We start from the raw sequence: 18,280 nt of genomic DNA on the forward strand, positions 1-18,280 counted from the left end.
GGCAAGGGGTATTTCTCAATGATTCTCCAGGCGCTTGTGGATCACTGTGGGCATTTCACGGACATTAATGCAGGCTGGTCCGTATGGGTACATGATGCACGCATCTTTCGGAACACGGCTGTTCAGGAAGCTGCAAGCTGGGACTTTCACCGTAGGGGAAGTCGAAATGCCCATTGTGATCCTGGGAGACCCTGCCTACCTCTTAATGCCGTGGCTTATGAAGCCATACACGGGGCAACTTGACAGCAGCAAGGAGCGGTTCAACAACAGGCTGAGCAAGTGCAGAATGACTGTTGTGTGCTTTTGGCTGTTTAAAAGCCCACTGGCAATGCCTCTATGGGAAGCTGGACCTGGCCGATGACAATATTCTAATGCTTATAGCCGCGTGCTGTACACTCCTTAATATTTGTGAAGGGAAGGGTGAAAGCTTCACTCAGGGCTGGACCGCAGCGGCTCAGCACCTGGAGGCTGAGTTTGAATAGCCAGAGACCAGGGCTATTAGAGGGGTGCAGGGCCATGAGGATCAGGGATGCCTTGAGGCGGCAATTTGAAGCTGAAAGCCACTAATATTTGTTGTTATGCTTGGGATTGCAGTGCTTGTAATGCTAGGAGATGATTGGTGCACATGATGCAATAAGGGGGTTTAACATAATTGTATGTTGCTTTGCAGTGCTCTTTTGCTTTCACTTAATAGAATAAAGATTGCTTTCAAACCAACACAATTCTTTTATTAAAAGACAACTGAAGGAGAGAGTCAAATGAAAAAATACATCAGCAGGGAGGGGGTGGAGGAAGGGAAGGTCCCAGGCGGAGGAGGGGTCCCGGGACGGCTAAAGATTTGTGTATGTCCAGGGATCATATCCAACCTTCTCCTTTGGAGTACAGTGCAGCGGGTACTGTACTTCAGCAGGGCCAAACTGCAGAGGGATGGATGTTGAGTGCAGTGGGTAGTGGGAGTCCACAGTGCTGGACTGTGAGGAGGGAGGAGTGGAATGCGGGGGGTAGAGACTGGAGCCAGGAGGTTGATAAAAGCGTGTTGGCGTTGTCTGGGGGGAAATTTTGCGACAGCGGCTGCAGGGGAGGGCGGGCGCGGAGCTGCTCGGTTTGAAGAGCTAATATCGCCTGGAGCGTGTCCACTTGGCGCTCCATAACGTTTAAGAGCCACTCTGTGGCTTCATTGATTAGTTAAGTTAAATTTTCTGCAGAATATTGCTTGATTTGTGTTTGTACAGTTTGAGTGGATTAAGGTGGATACTTTTAATCTACGTACTGCTCAGATTCCCAACCCTAGCCATCCATAACATAATCTAGTAGCAGTAGCTGTGAAGTTGATTTTTATAAGGCAGTCTCATTTCTAGATGCAATTTGAATTCATGAAAGGGGAAATCTGCAGCAGTAAACAACCTGTTGTTCTAGCCTGAAATAGCATGTGATTAAGCTACTTTGCTAAATAACAAGATTTTTTAGTTAACTGATTCAACACAGCACTCAGCAACATGACTTCTTTGAACTAATCATTGAGTTACTGATTGTGAAAGTTAATTTCATGCTGCCCTTTAATTCAGGGATGTTTTTTAGAACAAGTCTTTTGGGATACCATTTTAATGTATTTCATCAATCCAGATGAGTTATTTCATAGAGCAGCAGAGCCAAATGTCATCTAACTACTTGGGGATAATGCTCTATCCCAGAAAACCAAATCCTCTTTTCACTGAATCTTCACAGAATTCCCTTCGCATGTGGCAGTCGCTTCTATTGTGAAACAATGTAAATTTTCCTCTTGATTTAAATGGCAAATATAGGGCTATGTTAAATACATATTTTTGAACTCTGATATTCTCTCCTATATCTTTCAGTATTTGACTATTTGAATCAATTGAATATTTAATGCAATGAGAAAATAAAAATGGTAAAGACTAATGTATTGTTTTATATACTGGTAGGATTACCTTGTCTCCTTTAGCCAATACTCAGACTTTACAGTAGCATTCATGCAGCTGTGAACAGAGAAATGTTGTCAAGAGAGGAGGTTCTTTACAGTATCTCTGAAAAAGATGCTAAAACTAGCATTGTGGGATTCCATGGTCATTGTGTTTTCATATCTTCCATATTTAACGTGATAGAATTCACAAGTAAAAAGTTCTTTTTTCTAACTGCCAGCCCTTGGGTCTGAGAGTCAAGCTGGCTTCTTTCCATCTTGCACTTCACACTGTAAGGTTCTGTAGGCAAAATTAGATACACTTGTTGCTCTTCCACTTATGTTGGTAATGGTGAGTATGCAAGCCCACTGTTTTCCCTGGAGTTCTATAGATGTAATTGATGCTTGCTTAGTAACATTCTGTTGATGATCTCAAGATTATGTAATATAGCTTTCTCAGTGTTAGCTGTGCAGGACAATAAGAAAAAATAAGGAAAAAATATTGCTGACTGAAGTATGCAAATATGACTTTGTATACACAAAACAGCAGATTTATTGGGTAAGGAGGTACCATCTTTATAAAGTGGCCTTTCAGAGCAGAACCATATTTGAATCATTTTAATCTTTATATATATATATAAATTCTAATATATTTTCTTTAGTTTTGTAAATAGATGATTTTTTCAGTTGGTTATTAGATTAATTCTATTCTTCTGTTAATATATTGACACAGCCTTGAGTGAAATAAATTATCTAGATCAGTTTAATAATCAGTCTAATTAAACTAGTGGAACCCTCCAATATAGACACACTTAAACTGGTTTAATTCTTGCTTACATTGATTTATATTAAATTGGTAAATTTACTGGCAAAAGCTAAACTGATTTAAACAAAGGGTTAAACCAGTTTAAGTGTATGTCAGGTAGAGAGTTTCACTGGTTTAAACCAGGGCAGTAACTGATCTGGTTAAATATCTGGTCAGTTTGTTTCTAGTATAAACAAGGCCTTTTTCACATTGTAACTTTATTCTAGTTTGCCAAACCACAATAAACTTGAATTTGTAAATTATGATGAAAACAGGTAGACTTGTGAGTGCATTGTATTTCATTTTGGACTTAATTATCATGTAACTGAATACTCATTGTTTGAGGTCTTGCAAAAGTTAGAAAGAGCAATGCTGGATATAGATATTGAAGAGCTTTCAAGTACCTTCCTCAGAGTATATATTGCTTGAGTTGCAACACTCTTCTCATTGTTGCATAGCACTGCACTGACAAAATGTAGGTTTTCTGTGATTAACTTTATGAAAGAAGCTCCATGCACATGAATGCAGCCCAATTTAGAGATTATTTTTAGCTATTGACTATTGGCTTGAAGAAGGATCAGAAATGAAATGTACTCAAGGCACAGTCTCAGTGATCATTCAATAGCAATAGCAAATGCTACTGGAGGACTAGACTAGTCCTAATCAGTGTGACTGTATGATGTCTAGATTTTTAATCTTGTTCAACAATAACAATACTGTTGGCGAGATCAAGCTTGGCAGGGAAAGTAAATCACAAATAGCGATGAAACATCTCTTCTCTACCTCATAAATTGTTACCTCAGGGCATGTCTACATGAACACTTATTGTTGTAACGATACTGCCTTTGGTGGGACACAACTGAGAGTTTCAATTCAGGACAAATTGCTTAGAGCAGGGCAGTTACAGCCCAAGGCTGGCTTTCCTTTACTTCTAAGGCATACCAAACAGAGAGGACTTCGGTCTCACCCCACGGCTAACCATAAGTCATACAAGCAATTCCCTTAGACACTCTTGTTTCCCAGTATCACTACCAGCACCACTCCTTATGGGGATGAATGGTTATGAAAACCAGTACCCCAGTAAAAGAAAAAAGGTTCTCCCGATCCCAAAGGACCAAGCCCCAGACCCAGGTCAATATATAAGTCAGATCTTACCCACAAATCACGCTGTTGCCAATCCTTTAGAATCTAAAATCTAAAGGTTTATTCATAAAAAGAAAGAAATATAGATGAGAGTTAAATTGGTTAAATGGAATCAGTTACATACAGTAATGGCAAAGTTCTTGGTTCAGGCTTGTAGCAGTGATGGAATTAACTGCAGGTTCAAATCAAGTCTCTGGAGTACATCCACAGCTGGGATGGGTCATTCAGTCCTTTGTTTAGAGCTTCAGTTTGCAGCAAGGTTCCTCCAGAAGTAAGAAGCAAGATTGAAGACAAGATGGAGGAGATATAGCAGCCTCTTATAGTCTCTTGCCATGTGGCCTCTGCTTTCTTTGTTCCAAAGACAAGCCATCCAGCATATGGCATGGAAAAACCGTAGAGTTTTGTCCATAGGCATGTCCCTGCATGCCTTGCTGAGTCACAAGGTGTATCTACCTTCTCTCAATGGGTCAGTTGTATAGCTGATGGTCCTTAATGGGCCATCCAGCAGGCTAGGTAGTGCTGATGCCAAATTGTCTGGGTTATCACCCAGAAACATAGCACAAGTTTGAAATACAGACAGTGCAGAGCCAATACTTATAACTTTAAATACAAAAATGATACTTGCATACAGATAGCATAATCATAACCAGAAAATCATAACCTTGTCTTAGACACCTTACATGACAACCTTTGTACAATATTTGCTGCAAATATATAACAGTGGTTGCAACAATTATCTATGCGGTCATAGTTTATATCAATAACGTCACACCCCCAACGCAAAATTGATGCAGGAAGGGATGACACAAACATCACTGACTGCATCCCAAGAGCTCCCCATCCTTGGTTCTGTCTTACTACAGCTAATATTGGTGTATAACAGAAATGGTTTATCCACGTCATGTTCAATAACGTCACAATTGTATGGCAAGCTGGGGTGTAAATCTACAGCACTTCAGCAGGCTGTGTACTAAGTATCGGTGTGGACCCTGCTGCTGCACTCAAAAAGTTCCCTAGTGCGTGTTGATGTGCTGCCGTTTGAAAGAGCAATACGTCAAAACGCACTAGGGTACTTTTAGAGTACCGCAGTGGGGTCCAAATGGACAGTTAGTGTGCAGCATGCTCTAGCACTGTAGATTTACACCTCAGCAGAGAAGACACACTGAGGGGGGCCTTTTGGGAGTTATATGCCCCTCCTCCAAGATTTGCTGCTTGGCATGTAATGAGCATGCTCAGTAACATCTGCTGAAGCTGCTGCTCTCACTTTGGCTCCCCACCATCGGCAGATACGGCAATAAGTGTTTGTGCAGATGTGCCCTCAGGAACAGTATGGAATGTTATGAAATGACTCTACCTAATCCAGTAGAGCAGGGTGGGCAAACTATGGCCCGTAGGCCAGATCCGGCCCACGAGCTCACGCTGGGGTGGCGGGTTGGGGGCCGCACCATGCGGCTTGGCTCCGCTCTGGCACTCCAGCCAGGGCGCCGGGTTGGGGGCCGCACCACACCGCTCAGCCCTCCCCTGGCGCTCCAGCCAGGGCGCTGGGTCGGGGGCCGCACCACACCGCTCAGCCCTCCTCTGGCACTCCAGCCAGGGTGGCGGGTCGGGGGCCACACCACGCGGCTTGGCCCTCCTCTGGTGCTCCAGCCGGGGTGGCGGGTCGGGGGCCACACCACACGGCTCGGCCCCGCTCCGGCACTCCAGCTGGGGTGCCAGGCTGGGGACCGCACCATGCGGCTCCCAGAAGCCGTGGCATGCCCCCTGTCCGAGGGTTGCAGGCTGCTCCACGCCTAGGAGCCAGAGAAGGGCCATGCCACAGCTTCCGGGAGCCACTTGAGGTAAGTGCCGCTCAGAGCCTGCACCCCTGAGCCTCTCCCCATGCCCCAACCCCCTTCCCCAGCCCTGATCCCCCTCCCGCTCTCCAAACCTCTCAATCCAAGCACGGAGCACCCTCCTGCACCCCAAACCTCTCATCCCCAGCCCAGAGCTTGCACCCTTCCCGCACCCTTGCCCCAGCCCTGAACCCCCTCCGAACCCCTCGGTCCCAGTCCAGAATACCTTCCTACACCTCAAACTCATCCCTAGCTCCACCCCAGAGCCTGCACCCTCAACCAGAGCCCTCACTCCCTCCTGTACCCCATCCCCAATTTTGAGAGCATTCATGGCCCATCATACAATTTCTATTCCCCAAAAAGTTTGCCCACCCCTGCAGTAGAGTGTCAGACTGTTTGCTCTTGTCCAAATAACTTAGGTTACCAGTAGAAATCAGCTGCAGTGAATCTCGTTAATAACATCCACCAGAAACCTTAGTGGCTGCAGGATGAGAAGAGACTGTGAAACATATGAGTATCGATTGGTCAAGAATTTCTTTTTTGTGTTATGCAGTGAATGATCTGGGAGGTGACTTCAAAGGACATGGCAAAAGCTCCTCAGCGGCTGACAAAGTTGTTGAAGAAATAAGAGCAAAAGGAGGAAAAGCAGTAGCTAACTATGGTATGTTATTTTCCATAATAGATTTAATAAGGACACTTCATTTATGGAAATAGTACATTCAGCTGTTACCAAATGAAAAAGTAACAGTTGGTGACAAAGGACTACTCCAATACTATTAGTAATTTAATTTATTCAATGAGATAAAACATTGTTCAGAGGCTGGGGGAGATGGAGACATAAAGCATCTTAAAATGAAATCTCTGATTCCTTTATTCACTTGAACTCTTGGCACTGGTATGCTGGAGGGGGGGAGCAATCCCCTCCCCCCTCGCAAAAGGTAGTCTTTTCTGTGACTTAGCAAGCTTATCATTTAGCCAACATAGAAACTAGTTTTTAGTGAGTTTAGCTTCTTGGTTTTCATGTAATGATAAAATGCTGCACTGTTTGGCTTGTGCAGGAATTGCAGTGGGCTAATTGCCTGCAGTGGCTAAAATTTCATTTTACCCCATAGGGATTTCACATGAGCAGTTCACTTTTTCTTTTTAAATGCATCACATTCCATGTGGTTATCTACATCCTAGAAGTACGTTGTATACAGTAATATGTGGCTGTGTAACTAATAAATGATTTTATTTGGAGATCACACTACTACCTGTTTTGTTTACAGATTCAGTGGAGGCTGGTGAGAAGCTTGTGCAGACAGCCCTTGAAGCTTTTGGGAGGATAGGTACAATTATTAACTTATAACTTGTTTGTTTGTGAATGCAAAGTCATCTTAAGCAGTGCAGTTAACAATCAAGAGTTAGTGATAGCATGTACAGGAAATTCAATGTAATTAAATTCAAGATTGTCGTGTTCTATTCTCTGTAGTCCTAAACAAATGAAAAAGCCGCTTCCCAGTAACTAGAGGTTAGCAGTTGCTAGTATAAAAGAAAATTGCAAGCTTTATCTAAGTAATTATTTTGAGCATTTGGAGTGTTTATGGAAGGAACACACTATTCCTTGAATATGTATAAATGACAGTACATCTTTTTCTGTAAATAAGTGTTGTCCGGCTATGCCGGAAGGAGGACAGGACACACTGGATGTGGTATAATTAGGATGCAACTTTATTCCTAAATGTCTGGGAGTGCCCAGCAGATAAAAGTGTACAGTGCAGGTAATTCCATAATCATTTACACATACTGGGACGGGCTGCTGTCAGCTCTCCCTCTTTACCCATCCTGATCCCCAGCCAACCCACTGCTGGGACCCTGCCACCCTGATTGAAGGTTAAGGGGGGCTATAAAGGAGTGGGGGTGGGGGGGTTGATTCCCTGCTGTACCAGTTAGAGGAGCCCTGAAACTGGTACAGCAGGGAATCAACTGTACCAGGTACAGCAGGGAATCAAAAATTGGGGGGAGGGATAGCTCAGTGGTTTGAGCATTGGCCTGCTAAACCCAGGGTTGTGAGTTCAATCCTTGAGGGGGCCACTTGGGGATCTGGGGCAAAATCAGTACTTGGTCCTGCTAGTGAAGGCAGGGGGCTGGACTCGATGACCTTTCAAGGTCCCTTCCAGTTCTAGGAGATGGGATATCTCCATTAATTAAATTAAAACTTTCCCTGTTTCTGCTCCTTTAAATAACTCCCTGAAATCCTTTACCAATTCATTTGATCTGCTCACCATCGCCTTTCCGTGTGGAGTACCTGCACCAAACATTGGCTCCATGATTACGTAATGAGTTACGACATCATAGCCCAATCCCCGTTTCGTGTTCATCCTAGCTAAGCTCCCAACCCCCTGTGGGAAAGGCACCCCCCCCCACACACACACACTTTGCCTTGGCTAATCTGGCAGTGAGGGAAAAAGTCCTTCCCAGCCCCCTGAGAAAGGAGCGACAACTGTAATGCCCACAGCGGATCATGACAAAACCTGCTATTTAGCTACTTCCAAAGATGGGAGGGTGGATGCTGTTCCACCTGGTCCAGGTAAAAAAGGGCTTTTCCTGCACTGCTGTGCACCTAAATAGTGCCTCTCTCTCTTCCATTCACCTGTGGGGGTTGGTCAGCATCCCCACACAAACCTGATCTGAAGCTGCCTCAGCCAGTCATTCTGGCTCTCTAGCTGTTAAAGAGGCCACACACCTTTTCCTACAAGACAGACAACGGTACCCACTCCATAATGTGCACTGTGGTCATTGTGGATGACTTCTGTAGGGGCTGAATCTGTCAGGAATATATAAAAGTTTATTATAACGTTAGCATCATTTCTCTTTTTACATAGGGTAGAAAGGAACTCTGATTCCCCTTATGCCTCTGTTTTAAGGTAGCATGTTGTTGCTCTTACACTCTTTATTAAAGAGAGACCAATGATTTAGAAATAACATTTCCTTCCGAATTTTTTCGCTTACTATTATTTCTAGCAACACCTAATTATAACTTAAAAATTTGTGCATTTGACAGCACTTCGTGTATAATCAATTTCACAGTTTCCCTTGTTAATACAGTTCTTTCACAGAGAAACAGGAGGTGAAATACATATTTTTTTTAAAAAAAAGTAATTTTAAGAATCACAACATTTGTCAGGGAAACTTGGGAGAAGTTTTACAACCTGGAACTTGTATGATTTAGTTTTTTGAAACTGACTGGCTTTGAAGGTGATTGTTGTTCTTTTCATATAAACACTGAATGTGGTAACATAAAGCAGACGGTGAATTTATTTATACACATCACTCTTCATCTTCCACTTCCAAAACAAACAAAACAGATGCCAACAAATGAGAATTCAACTCTCTCCAGTGGGCTGCTCCACTTAAAAATAAGCATATATCAGGTAATATGGTCTTTCAAGTTATTACCCAATTTTTGGACCTTCCTTACAGGTCTTCTCTAAATTTAGTTGGCAAATAATGGTTTGCCATTATTTATGGTTTCCCAGTAGATCTCCATTTCTGTGAAGATCAGTCCCCTCTTCTTTATCACCAAGTTGTCCTTCTCTCAAAGATTACTCCAGACACTTGCCAACTGTCATCGTAGAACAATACCCAAAACATTAGACCTACACCTTGGAAAACTAAGGGTATGTCTACACTACGAGAGTAGTTAGATTTTACTTAAATCGAATATGTGGAATCGATATTACAAAGTCGAACGTGTGTATCCACACTAAGTGCAGTAATTAGACTTTGTGAGTCCACACTAACGGGGCAAGCGTTGACATTGGAAGCGGTGCACTGTGGGCAGCTATCCCACAGTTCCCGCAGTCCCCGCTGCCCATTGGAATTCTGGGTCGAGCCCCCAATGCCTGCTGGGGGAAAAAATGTGTCGAGGGTGGTTTTGGGTAACTGTCGTCATCCAACCGTCACTCCCGCCCTCCCTCCCTGAAAGCGCCGGCGGGCAATCATTTCATTTCACGCGCTTTTCTGGTGAGTGACAGCGCGGACGCCACAGCACTGCGAGCATGGAGCCCGCTGCGACCATCGCTGCAGTTATGGCAGTTGTCAACACCTTGCACCTTATCGTCCACCTTTTCCAGAGGCAGAGGTTGAGAAATCGGGCGAGGAGGTTACGGCATCGCGGTGAGGACATGAAGTCTGAGAGTGGCACAAACCTCTCACAAAGCACGGGACCCCGCGCCGTGAACATCATGGTGGCAATGGGTCATGTTGATGCTGTGGAACGGTGATTCTGGGCCCGGGAAACAAGCACGGACTGGTGGGACCGCATAGTGCTGCAGGTCTGGGATGAATCACAGTGGCTGCAAAACTTTCGGATGCGGAAGGGAACTTTCCTGGAACTTTGTGAGCTGCTGTCCCCTGCCCTGAAGCGCAAGGACACCCGGATGCGAGCAGCCCTGACTGTCCAGAAGCGAGTGGCCATAGCCCTCTGGAAGCTTGCAACGCCAGACAGCTACCGGTCAGTCGCGAACCACTTTGGCGTGGGCAAATCTACCGTGGGGGTTGCTGTGATGCAAGTAGCCAACGCAATCATTGAGCTACTGCTGTCAAAGGTAGTGACCCTTGGAAACGTGCAGGTCATCATAGATGGCTTCGCCGCGATGGGATTCCCAAACTACGGTGGGGCTATAGATGGAACTCACATCCCTATCCTGGGACCGGACCACCAGGCCAGCCAGTACATTAACCGAAAGGGCTACTTTTCAATGGTGCTGCAAGCACTGGTGGACCATAGGGGACGTTTTACAAACATCAACGTCGGATGGCCGGGCAAGGTTCATGACGCTCATGTTTTCAGGAACTCTGGTCTGTTTAGATGGCTGCAGGAAGATATTTACTTCCCGGACCACAAAATAACTGTTGGGGATGTGGAGATGCCTATAGTGATCCTCGGGGACCCAGCCTACCCGCTAATGCCCTGGCTCATGAAGCCCTATACAGGCGCCCTGGACACTGAAAAAGAACTCCACTACCGTCTGAGCAAGTGCAGAATGCTGGTGGAGTGTGCTTTTGGACGTCTCAAGGGGAGATGGAGAACCTTACTGACTCGCTCTGATCTCAGCGAAACCAATATCCCCATTGTTATTGCAGCTTGTTGTGTGCTCCACAATCTGTGTGAGAGCAAGGGGGAGACCTTTATGGCGGGGTGGGAGGTTGAGGCAAATAGCCTGGCTGCTGATTACGCCCAGCCAGACAGCCGTGCGATTAGAAGAGCCCAGCGGGACGCGCTGTGCATCCGGGAGGCTTTGAAAGCTAGGTTCCTCAGTGAGCAGGGTAACCTGTGACTATTAACTTTGTTTAAAGAGAAGCTGAACCTGCCCCCGTTTCTTTACCCAGTTTATGTTGACTATCCTCTGCAGCTACATACCCCGTTCACCCCGTCACCCCCCTTCAAACACACGTTTAAAAATAAAATACGTGGAACTTTGTTAATGAACACCGTTGTCTTTATTACGGGTTTCGCGGTAAAGGGTTGAAACTGGGACGCAGACTGTGGTGGGGAGCGGGCGTAGTGATGGAAAGAACGCTTATAAACTCGAGGAATGACAAGCTCCTGCTCCTAGAGCGGTCCGCAGTGCTGGACTGGTTGTTTCAACGGAGCCTGCCATCCCTCCTTTTCGGGACTCTGTGTGTGGGAGCTATGTCACTTTGTGGCGGGGGAGGACGCTGCTGCGTGGCTCTGTGATCCAGGATAAGGACCGCTGCATAAGATCTCTAACCGCCCTCCCCCGCCACAAACTCCCATAGCCCCCCCACACACAGAACATAAAAACCACCTCCCAGACTGACCAGGGTGCCTAGTGACTGCAATGTGTGTGTGACCTGCTGCTGAACATGCCCCCCTGTCTGTACCCTGGTAAAGGTGACTGTCCTGTCCAATTACCAATCCCCTTCCCCCCCCTTCAAACACACTGTCCTCTAAAAGAACATGATGGAAACAGTAATTAAAAGAAATGTATTTTTTATTAGCAACTAAACAGTTACGGGATGAAACTGGGCCGGGGGCTTGGGTGAGGTGGGAAGGAAAGGACTTATCAAATTTTGGGGAATGAGAGCCTTCTGTTTCTTGAGCAGTCTGCAGGGGTGGAGTGACAGTGTTCACGGCTCCTGCCGCCCCTCCTTCTTGGGACTTTGGGTGAGGGGGGTATGGGACTTTGTGGCGGGGGAGGGCGGTTAGAGGGGCTCTGTCCTCCTGCCTCCGGTCCTGCAGAACATCCACAAGGTGCCGGAGCGTGTCCGTTTGCTCCCTCATTAGTCCAAGCAGCGTTTGAGTCGCCTGCTGGTCTTCCTGACGCCACCTCTCCTCCCGTTCAATGTGTGATCGATGGATTTGGGACATGTTCTCCCTCCACTGGGTCTGCTGGGCCGCCTCGGCTCGGGAGCAGCCCATAAGTTCCGAGAACATGTCGTCCCGTGTCCTTTTCTTTCTCCGCCTAATCTGCGCCAGCCTCTGGTAGGGGGATGCCAAGGTAGGTCGGGAGACAGTCGCAGCTGTGGGATGTGAAAAAGGGAGTGAATTCCTCACAAAGATAAATTTTTGTGAACAATGAACATAGTCTTTCTCTGTGAAGAAGACCATGCACAGCACCTATCACATGCGCACTCAGGACAAGGTTGAATTTTCGGCCTTCGCATTCAGTGCCTGGGATCTTGCACTGGAGATCAGAGAAGCGGGGCAGGACAGCGGAATTCGGGTAGCAGGCTGACATGGTAAGCCGTAGACTTTTGGCTGCTTAAAACTTAAATTATAGCAGTGCCCTCCTTTCACGTTCAAAGCAATGCTCCTAGCGTTGGCCAGTTCCTGCTGCCGGCAATCCGGCAAGCATGAACTCTGCCCCTGTCCCACTCCCTCGCAGCTGTCCCAGGGAAAGATCCCTGTATGCTGCTCCTCTCCCGCCTCCACCGCGTGGCTGTAAACCGCCAGTTACAGTTCTGTAAAGGAACAGGCAAGCAGTCCCAACAGTAACATTCCCCTAATTCAAAGCAGGTCACCATGAGCGACATCACTCGGCTGAGGATTTCTGGGACAGAGAAAGACCGCATGCTGCGTGAAAGCCAGCAAAAACCAGGGCCGTATGCCGCCATGCTCTGCAAGGCAATGATCCCGGAGTACTTGATGATAGCCTGGCGTGGAAAAGTTTCCTACCACGGAGGACCCAATAAGGCTGCTCTCCCCAGGAACCTCATGCAAAGGCTTTCCAATTACCTCCAGGAGAGCTTCGTGGAGATGTCCCATGAGGATTTTAGCTCTATCCCCGGACATATAGACCTTCTTTTGCAGTAGTTGCACTGCCAAGGACTAAAACGTTAAGCGCCTAGGGCAAACTAATCATGAAAAATGCATTGTTAATATTGTTAATATTCCTGTTCTGTTCAAAATAAATGTTTACATGTTTTAAACACTTACCGACTGATCCTTCCCCTGATTCTGGCTCCGGGTTAATGCCTGGGGACGGTTGGTAGGGGATCTCAGTGAGGGTGATGAACAGATCCTGGCTGTCGGGGAAATCAGCGTTGTAAGCGCTGTCGACTGCCTCGTCCTCCTCATCTCCTTCCTCATCTTCCCCGTCCGCTAACATCTCCGAGGAAGCGGCCCTCGACAATATCCCATCCTCAGAGTCCACGGTCAGTGTTGGGGTAGTGGTGGCGGCCGCACCTAAAATGGAATGCAGTGCCTCGTAGAAACGGCATGTCTGGGGCTGGGATCCGGAGCGTCCGTTTGCCTCTTTGGTCTGGTAGCCTTGTCTCAGCTCCTTGATTTTCACGCGGCACTGCGTTGCATCCCGGCTGTATCCTCTCTCTGTTATGGCTTTTGAGATCTTCTCGTAGATCTTTGCGTTCCGTCTTTTCGAGCGCAGCTCCGAAAGCACGGACTCATCGCCCCACACAGCGATCAGATCCAAGACTTCCCGATCAGTCCATGCTGGGGCCCTCTTTCTATTCTGGGATTGCATGGTCACCTCTGCTGGAGAGCTCTGCATCGTTGCCAGTGCTGCTGAGCTCGCCACGATGTCCAAACAGGAAAATAGATTCAAACTGCCCAGACAGGAAAAGGAATTCAAATTTTCCCGGGCCTTTTCCTGTGTGGCTGGTCAGAGCATCCGAGCTTGGACTGCTGTCCAGAGCGTCAACAGAGTGGTGCACTGTGTGATAGCTCCCGGAGCTATTAGCGTCGATTTCCATCCACACCTACCCTAATTCGACATGGCCATGTTGAATTTAGTGCTACTCCCCTCGTTGGGGAGGAGTACAGAAATCGAATTTAAGAGACCTCTATGTCGAACTAAATAGCTTTGTTGTGTGGACGGGTGCAGGATTAATTCGATTTAACGCTGCTAAATTCGACATAACCTCCTAGTGTAGACCAGGCCTAACACAGCAACCCAGACATCTTAGCATTACTGAATCTATGATAACCCATATTCTGGGCTGGACTGTCATTTCAGTTTATCATTATTCCAGGATAAAAGAGAACTTACATTCCAAGACAGAGGAAAATATACTTCTAAAGCGTGGTGACTGGTTCCTGAAATCTTGATTGTTCAGTGTTCTTCCTTAAAACAGTATATGCAGCCTTAAAGGAAGTGGATATCGTTTCACTTTTTTTCTTGGCTCTGTTTTATGTTTGCTTTTAATAACTTAGTCTACTCCGCAGTGTCTGTCTTGCCCTTTTGCTGAAGATAGTGCAAGGAAGCATAGTTCTGACTTGCTCTGGCACATCTAAAAGACAGAATTATTGATACACATAAATAGAGAGCAAACTTTGAACTTTGATCTGTTTTCTTTTATCATGCGGTTTGTTTTCTTATTGGCGTGATATTATGTAGCTAGTCATTTAATCCCTGATGAACAGAATTGAAAGAATGTTGAAGAGATTCATGAAGAGTTAAAGATGCTCAGTAACATTTGAGTAATTCTCTTTACTTTTGCCTTACCTTACTGAAGAATAGACTGTTGTGGTGCTACAAAGAGTAAAAGATCCCAAACGTTTTCTTAATTAATAAAGTTTGTGGTTTTGCAAATGCTTGTCAGTATTAAAGGAATAATCATTATTTAACTTTTTACTTTGGCTGAGTTCCTGGAAATGGTATTTGGTCAGAGCTGAGCAATGGATGAGGAAAAAAAGCAAATAAAGCTCTATAAAGCATTAAGCTGTGTGTTAATTTTTCTTCCATTTCTTCACTTATCTCTTGCCCTCTCTTCCCACTTCTGTCTTCTGTTTTCATTCTCTCCTTTTATTTCCAGCCATTTCCTTCTTTCTACTGTTTTCTTCAGTCCTTTTATTTTTCCATCTTCTCCCTCTGTTTTCTCTCAATCTGTTCCATTTCTCCCTTAAACTATACAGTTTCCCCCTTCTGTATATTTCTTGCTCCTGCCCTGATGTCCGCATTCCCTTATGCTCAGGGTAGCATGTGCAGAACGGAAAGCTAGGCAGTGAGTGATGAAAAACTGAGTGGGTGGTTCTGAAGCTCCCTTTCTTGCCTTATTGTTGGTTGTGTGGTCTGAGTTACATTACAGGCTTTCTGACTCTTTGACCATGGTGCCACCCACTTTGAGTTTGGGAGCATTCCACTTTTATGTTACCATAAATCATGTAATTCAGAATTCATAGCAAGTAGCAACATTGATCTGGGCAGTCTCATCACTACAAACTTGAGCGTGATGTCACTGAGGAAGGGGGCCGGTTTATGGCACTTTCCCATCAGTGCTTAGTGTTGTCATCTCAACACCTGCGTCTACTTATGAGGCTTCACTGCAGCTTGTGGCAGACTGGGACTACATGTCCCAAAATACTTTGAAACATAAGGAAAGCCATGCACTTTCCAATTCTGGAACAGCCCTAGTCAGTATGAGTGAGCAACTATTTAACAATTCTAAAAAACTGTATGTGTGCGCTTATAACCTAGATTTTGAAGGCAGGAGCAGAGTTAAAGAAGGTGCAGATTCATACTCATTCATACTTAAAATGTTTTGTTTTTGTGTTCTTTGCAGATATTGTTATAAACAATGCTGGGTAAGTAAATATGAAGGTAGCTTTTCCCCATTGTTGTACCATATTCTAATCCTTTTGTTTAAATACGTTCACCTTCCTTTTTTGTTTTCCTGACAACGTATTTTAGGATTCTGAGGGACCGTTCATTTGCTAGGATAAGTGATGAAGACTGGGGTAAGTTGATTAACTTTGAAGTAGTGAAGGTTTCTAGACGCTAAGTAAATGCCACCCCATCCTCATGAGAGTGTGAGGGGCACAGATTGGGGTGTGTGTGTTTGTACCTGACCTTAGAGATTCACACATCGCCTGCAAATCTCAGCTCCAAGATGCTTAATTCGTTATCGGCTTTCACATTGGGTCAGTGTTGCAATCCATACTGGACTCCTGCAAATGTTGCCCCCATCTCAGGGGGGGGGGGGGAAAGCACTCATAAAAACCAGACCTCCTGGTTAAGGCTGTCAGGAAAAACCCACATGGGAAACATGCACCAATTTTTTCATGTGGGAAAAATGCATTTGTAACCCAGAGAAACCCCTGCAACCCTCAGCAGTCCAGAAAGACAGACAACACCCAAAACCTATAACAAGGGAAGGGTGGTGTGAAGCTGCAGTGCCCAATGGCAGTCAGAACAGGACAGCAAGCAAATACCCCTCAGTGAAGTGATGGGGAATGAGCACCCAATTAAGTCCCCAAAAGACTGCCAGTAAGAGGCAGGAACTGCAGAAAAAGACAGCCCATGGCTATGCTTAAGCTCTGTGATACCATGAGCTCCATGTGCTAGAGCTGCACACAGGACAAGAAGGGGAGCAGGGAGAAAACCAGCCTAGTCAGTTCAAATGCCCATCCCACAGCATTTCAAAATGATTTAAAAAATACAGTGCAGATGTCCAACTGTGATTAAATTAGCTGAGTGTGAATGAAGTGAGATGAAGCTAAATAGGCTTCTCATTTTTTTTCTTGGAGGAAGTAGAAACTGCATATTTATTTTGCCACAAAAGAGAAAAGAATCAAATGTCTGTTCAACTAATTTGATTGTAGATATAATTCATAGAGTTCATTTGAAGGGATCATTCCTGGTCACCAGAGCTGCATGGAATCATATGAAAAATCAGAAGTTTGGAAGGTAAAACTGTATAAGGTTAATTTTTTCATCAATAAACAGTAGATTGACATGATCTTTCTGACGCTGCAATGGATTACTTGATAATTCTTGCTCCCCTTTAGTCAATGGGAAGGAAATAATCACTTTGTGCCCAAATGTGTGAGGTTGACATCCATTTGTTTCCTGCCTTCTCCTACACACACTCTGTGGATAACATCCTAACAACTTTTTTTTTTTTTTTTTTGGAAGTTATTTTTGTCTTTCAATAAACATCTCCAGATTTATTGTGAAGATTTGTGTGTGCGCTCTGCCTGGTGTGTTCCCAAAGCTGATGTGGTGCTGTCAGTTCACATTACATCCAGATTTATATTTTTCACCTTTATATCTATTCTTTGTAGTGATTGTCCTGGTGTTTTGGCAATCTGGCTGTTTAGTCCTATCCACCTAGAAGTTGAAGATTAAATTAGTTTGTGCTTCATTCTGTGACCAAAATGGCATTCTGTGGCTGAGTATGAAGTGAGAAGGAGAGATTGGTAGCAAAATATTTTGCCCATTTGATCACTTATTGGGCATAATTTTGGGAATTGCATCCCTGTATATATGACACAATTCTTCTCTTGCTCTGTTTTGTAAATCACTTTGTTTATTGCCAAATGATGTTAGTGTTATTTACCAAATGTATCTTCGCATAATGTGTTACTTGCAGAATGTCTGCTTCTGTACACTTTTTAGCTTTTTCTCACCTTGACTCTCTTAACATAACCAAAGCACCTTTATTTGTACTGAAGATGGTGAAATCGTGTTGATGTAGCAATTGGGAATGATGTTGAGACAGATTCTTATCTCAGTTACGCTTGTGTTAACTTGGAGTGACTCTCGTTAAGTCAGTGCAGCTACTGTAGATGCGCACACTGTGTAATTCAGATCAGAATCGTGACTGGTTATGGTGAGAATCATTTTTAACTGCTCAAAAAGGAGACATGTATGTGACATGCAGTAGGCGCTGATTCAGCCAAGTACTTAAACTTGTGTCTAACTTTAATCATGTCAGTAGTGCTATTGATTACGTAGGGGGTGGGTGAAAACAGTTTTCAACTTAGCAAAATTTTCTGTTTGTCAAAGCTATTTTTAAAATGTAAAAATATCTCCATATGAAATATGTGGTTAAGTGCAAACATACATTTCATTAGTGCCCTCCCCAGTTATTACAAAATAGTTGTGCCATTATGCCAGTGGTTGCAAGCTGCTATTTCTGTTCTAATATGAGACCAAATCCTGAGAGGTGCTGAGCACCTGTAACTCCCCTTGCATTACTCTTCAGTATTTGTGCCATTTTTTGCATCACCCCAACACATTAGAAAAAGTTGCTTTTTAATTACTCAAACGTTCATTTTGACATGTTGAGATGTTACAGAATTACCATTCCTGTGGTTTCAGGATGTGTAATTGT

The 18,280-nt window shown here is 44.8% G+C and overlaps 1 protein-coding gene across 1 annotated transcript in view; it reads left to right on the plus strand.

Annotated features, from left to right (window-relative positions):
- The window catches only part of HSD17B4 (hydroxysteroid 17-beta dehydrogenase 4), a 127,657-nt gene that overhangs the window by 11,264 nt on the left and 98,113 nt on the right, over positions 1 to 18,280 (plus strand). Inside the window, exons 3-7 of the mRNA XM_065406047.1 lie at positions 6,252 to 6,359; positions 6,967 to 7,026; positions 15,728 to 15,749; positions 15,856 to 15,902; positions 16,767 to 16,851. Coding sequence (XP_065262119.1) covers positions 6,252 to 6,359; positions 6,967 to 7,026; positions 15,728 to 15,749; positions 15,856 to 15,902; positions 16,767 to 16,851 — 322 coding nt within the window. The remainder of the gene's footprint in view (positions 1 to 6,251; positions 6,360 to 6,966; positions 7,027 to 15,727; positions 15,750 to 15,855; positions 15,903 to 16,766; positions 16,852 to 18,280) is intronic.

This window comes from Emys orbicularis, chromosome 6 (assembly GCF_028017835.1).
Source record: "Emys orbicularis isolate rEmyOrb1 chromosome 6, rEmyOrb1.hap1, whole genome shotgun sequence".
In the NCBI taxonomy this organism is placed as follows: domain Eukaryota; kingdom Metazoa; phylum Chordata; order Testudines; family Emydidae; genus Emys; species Emys orbicularis.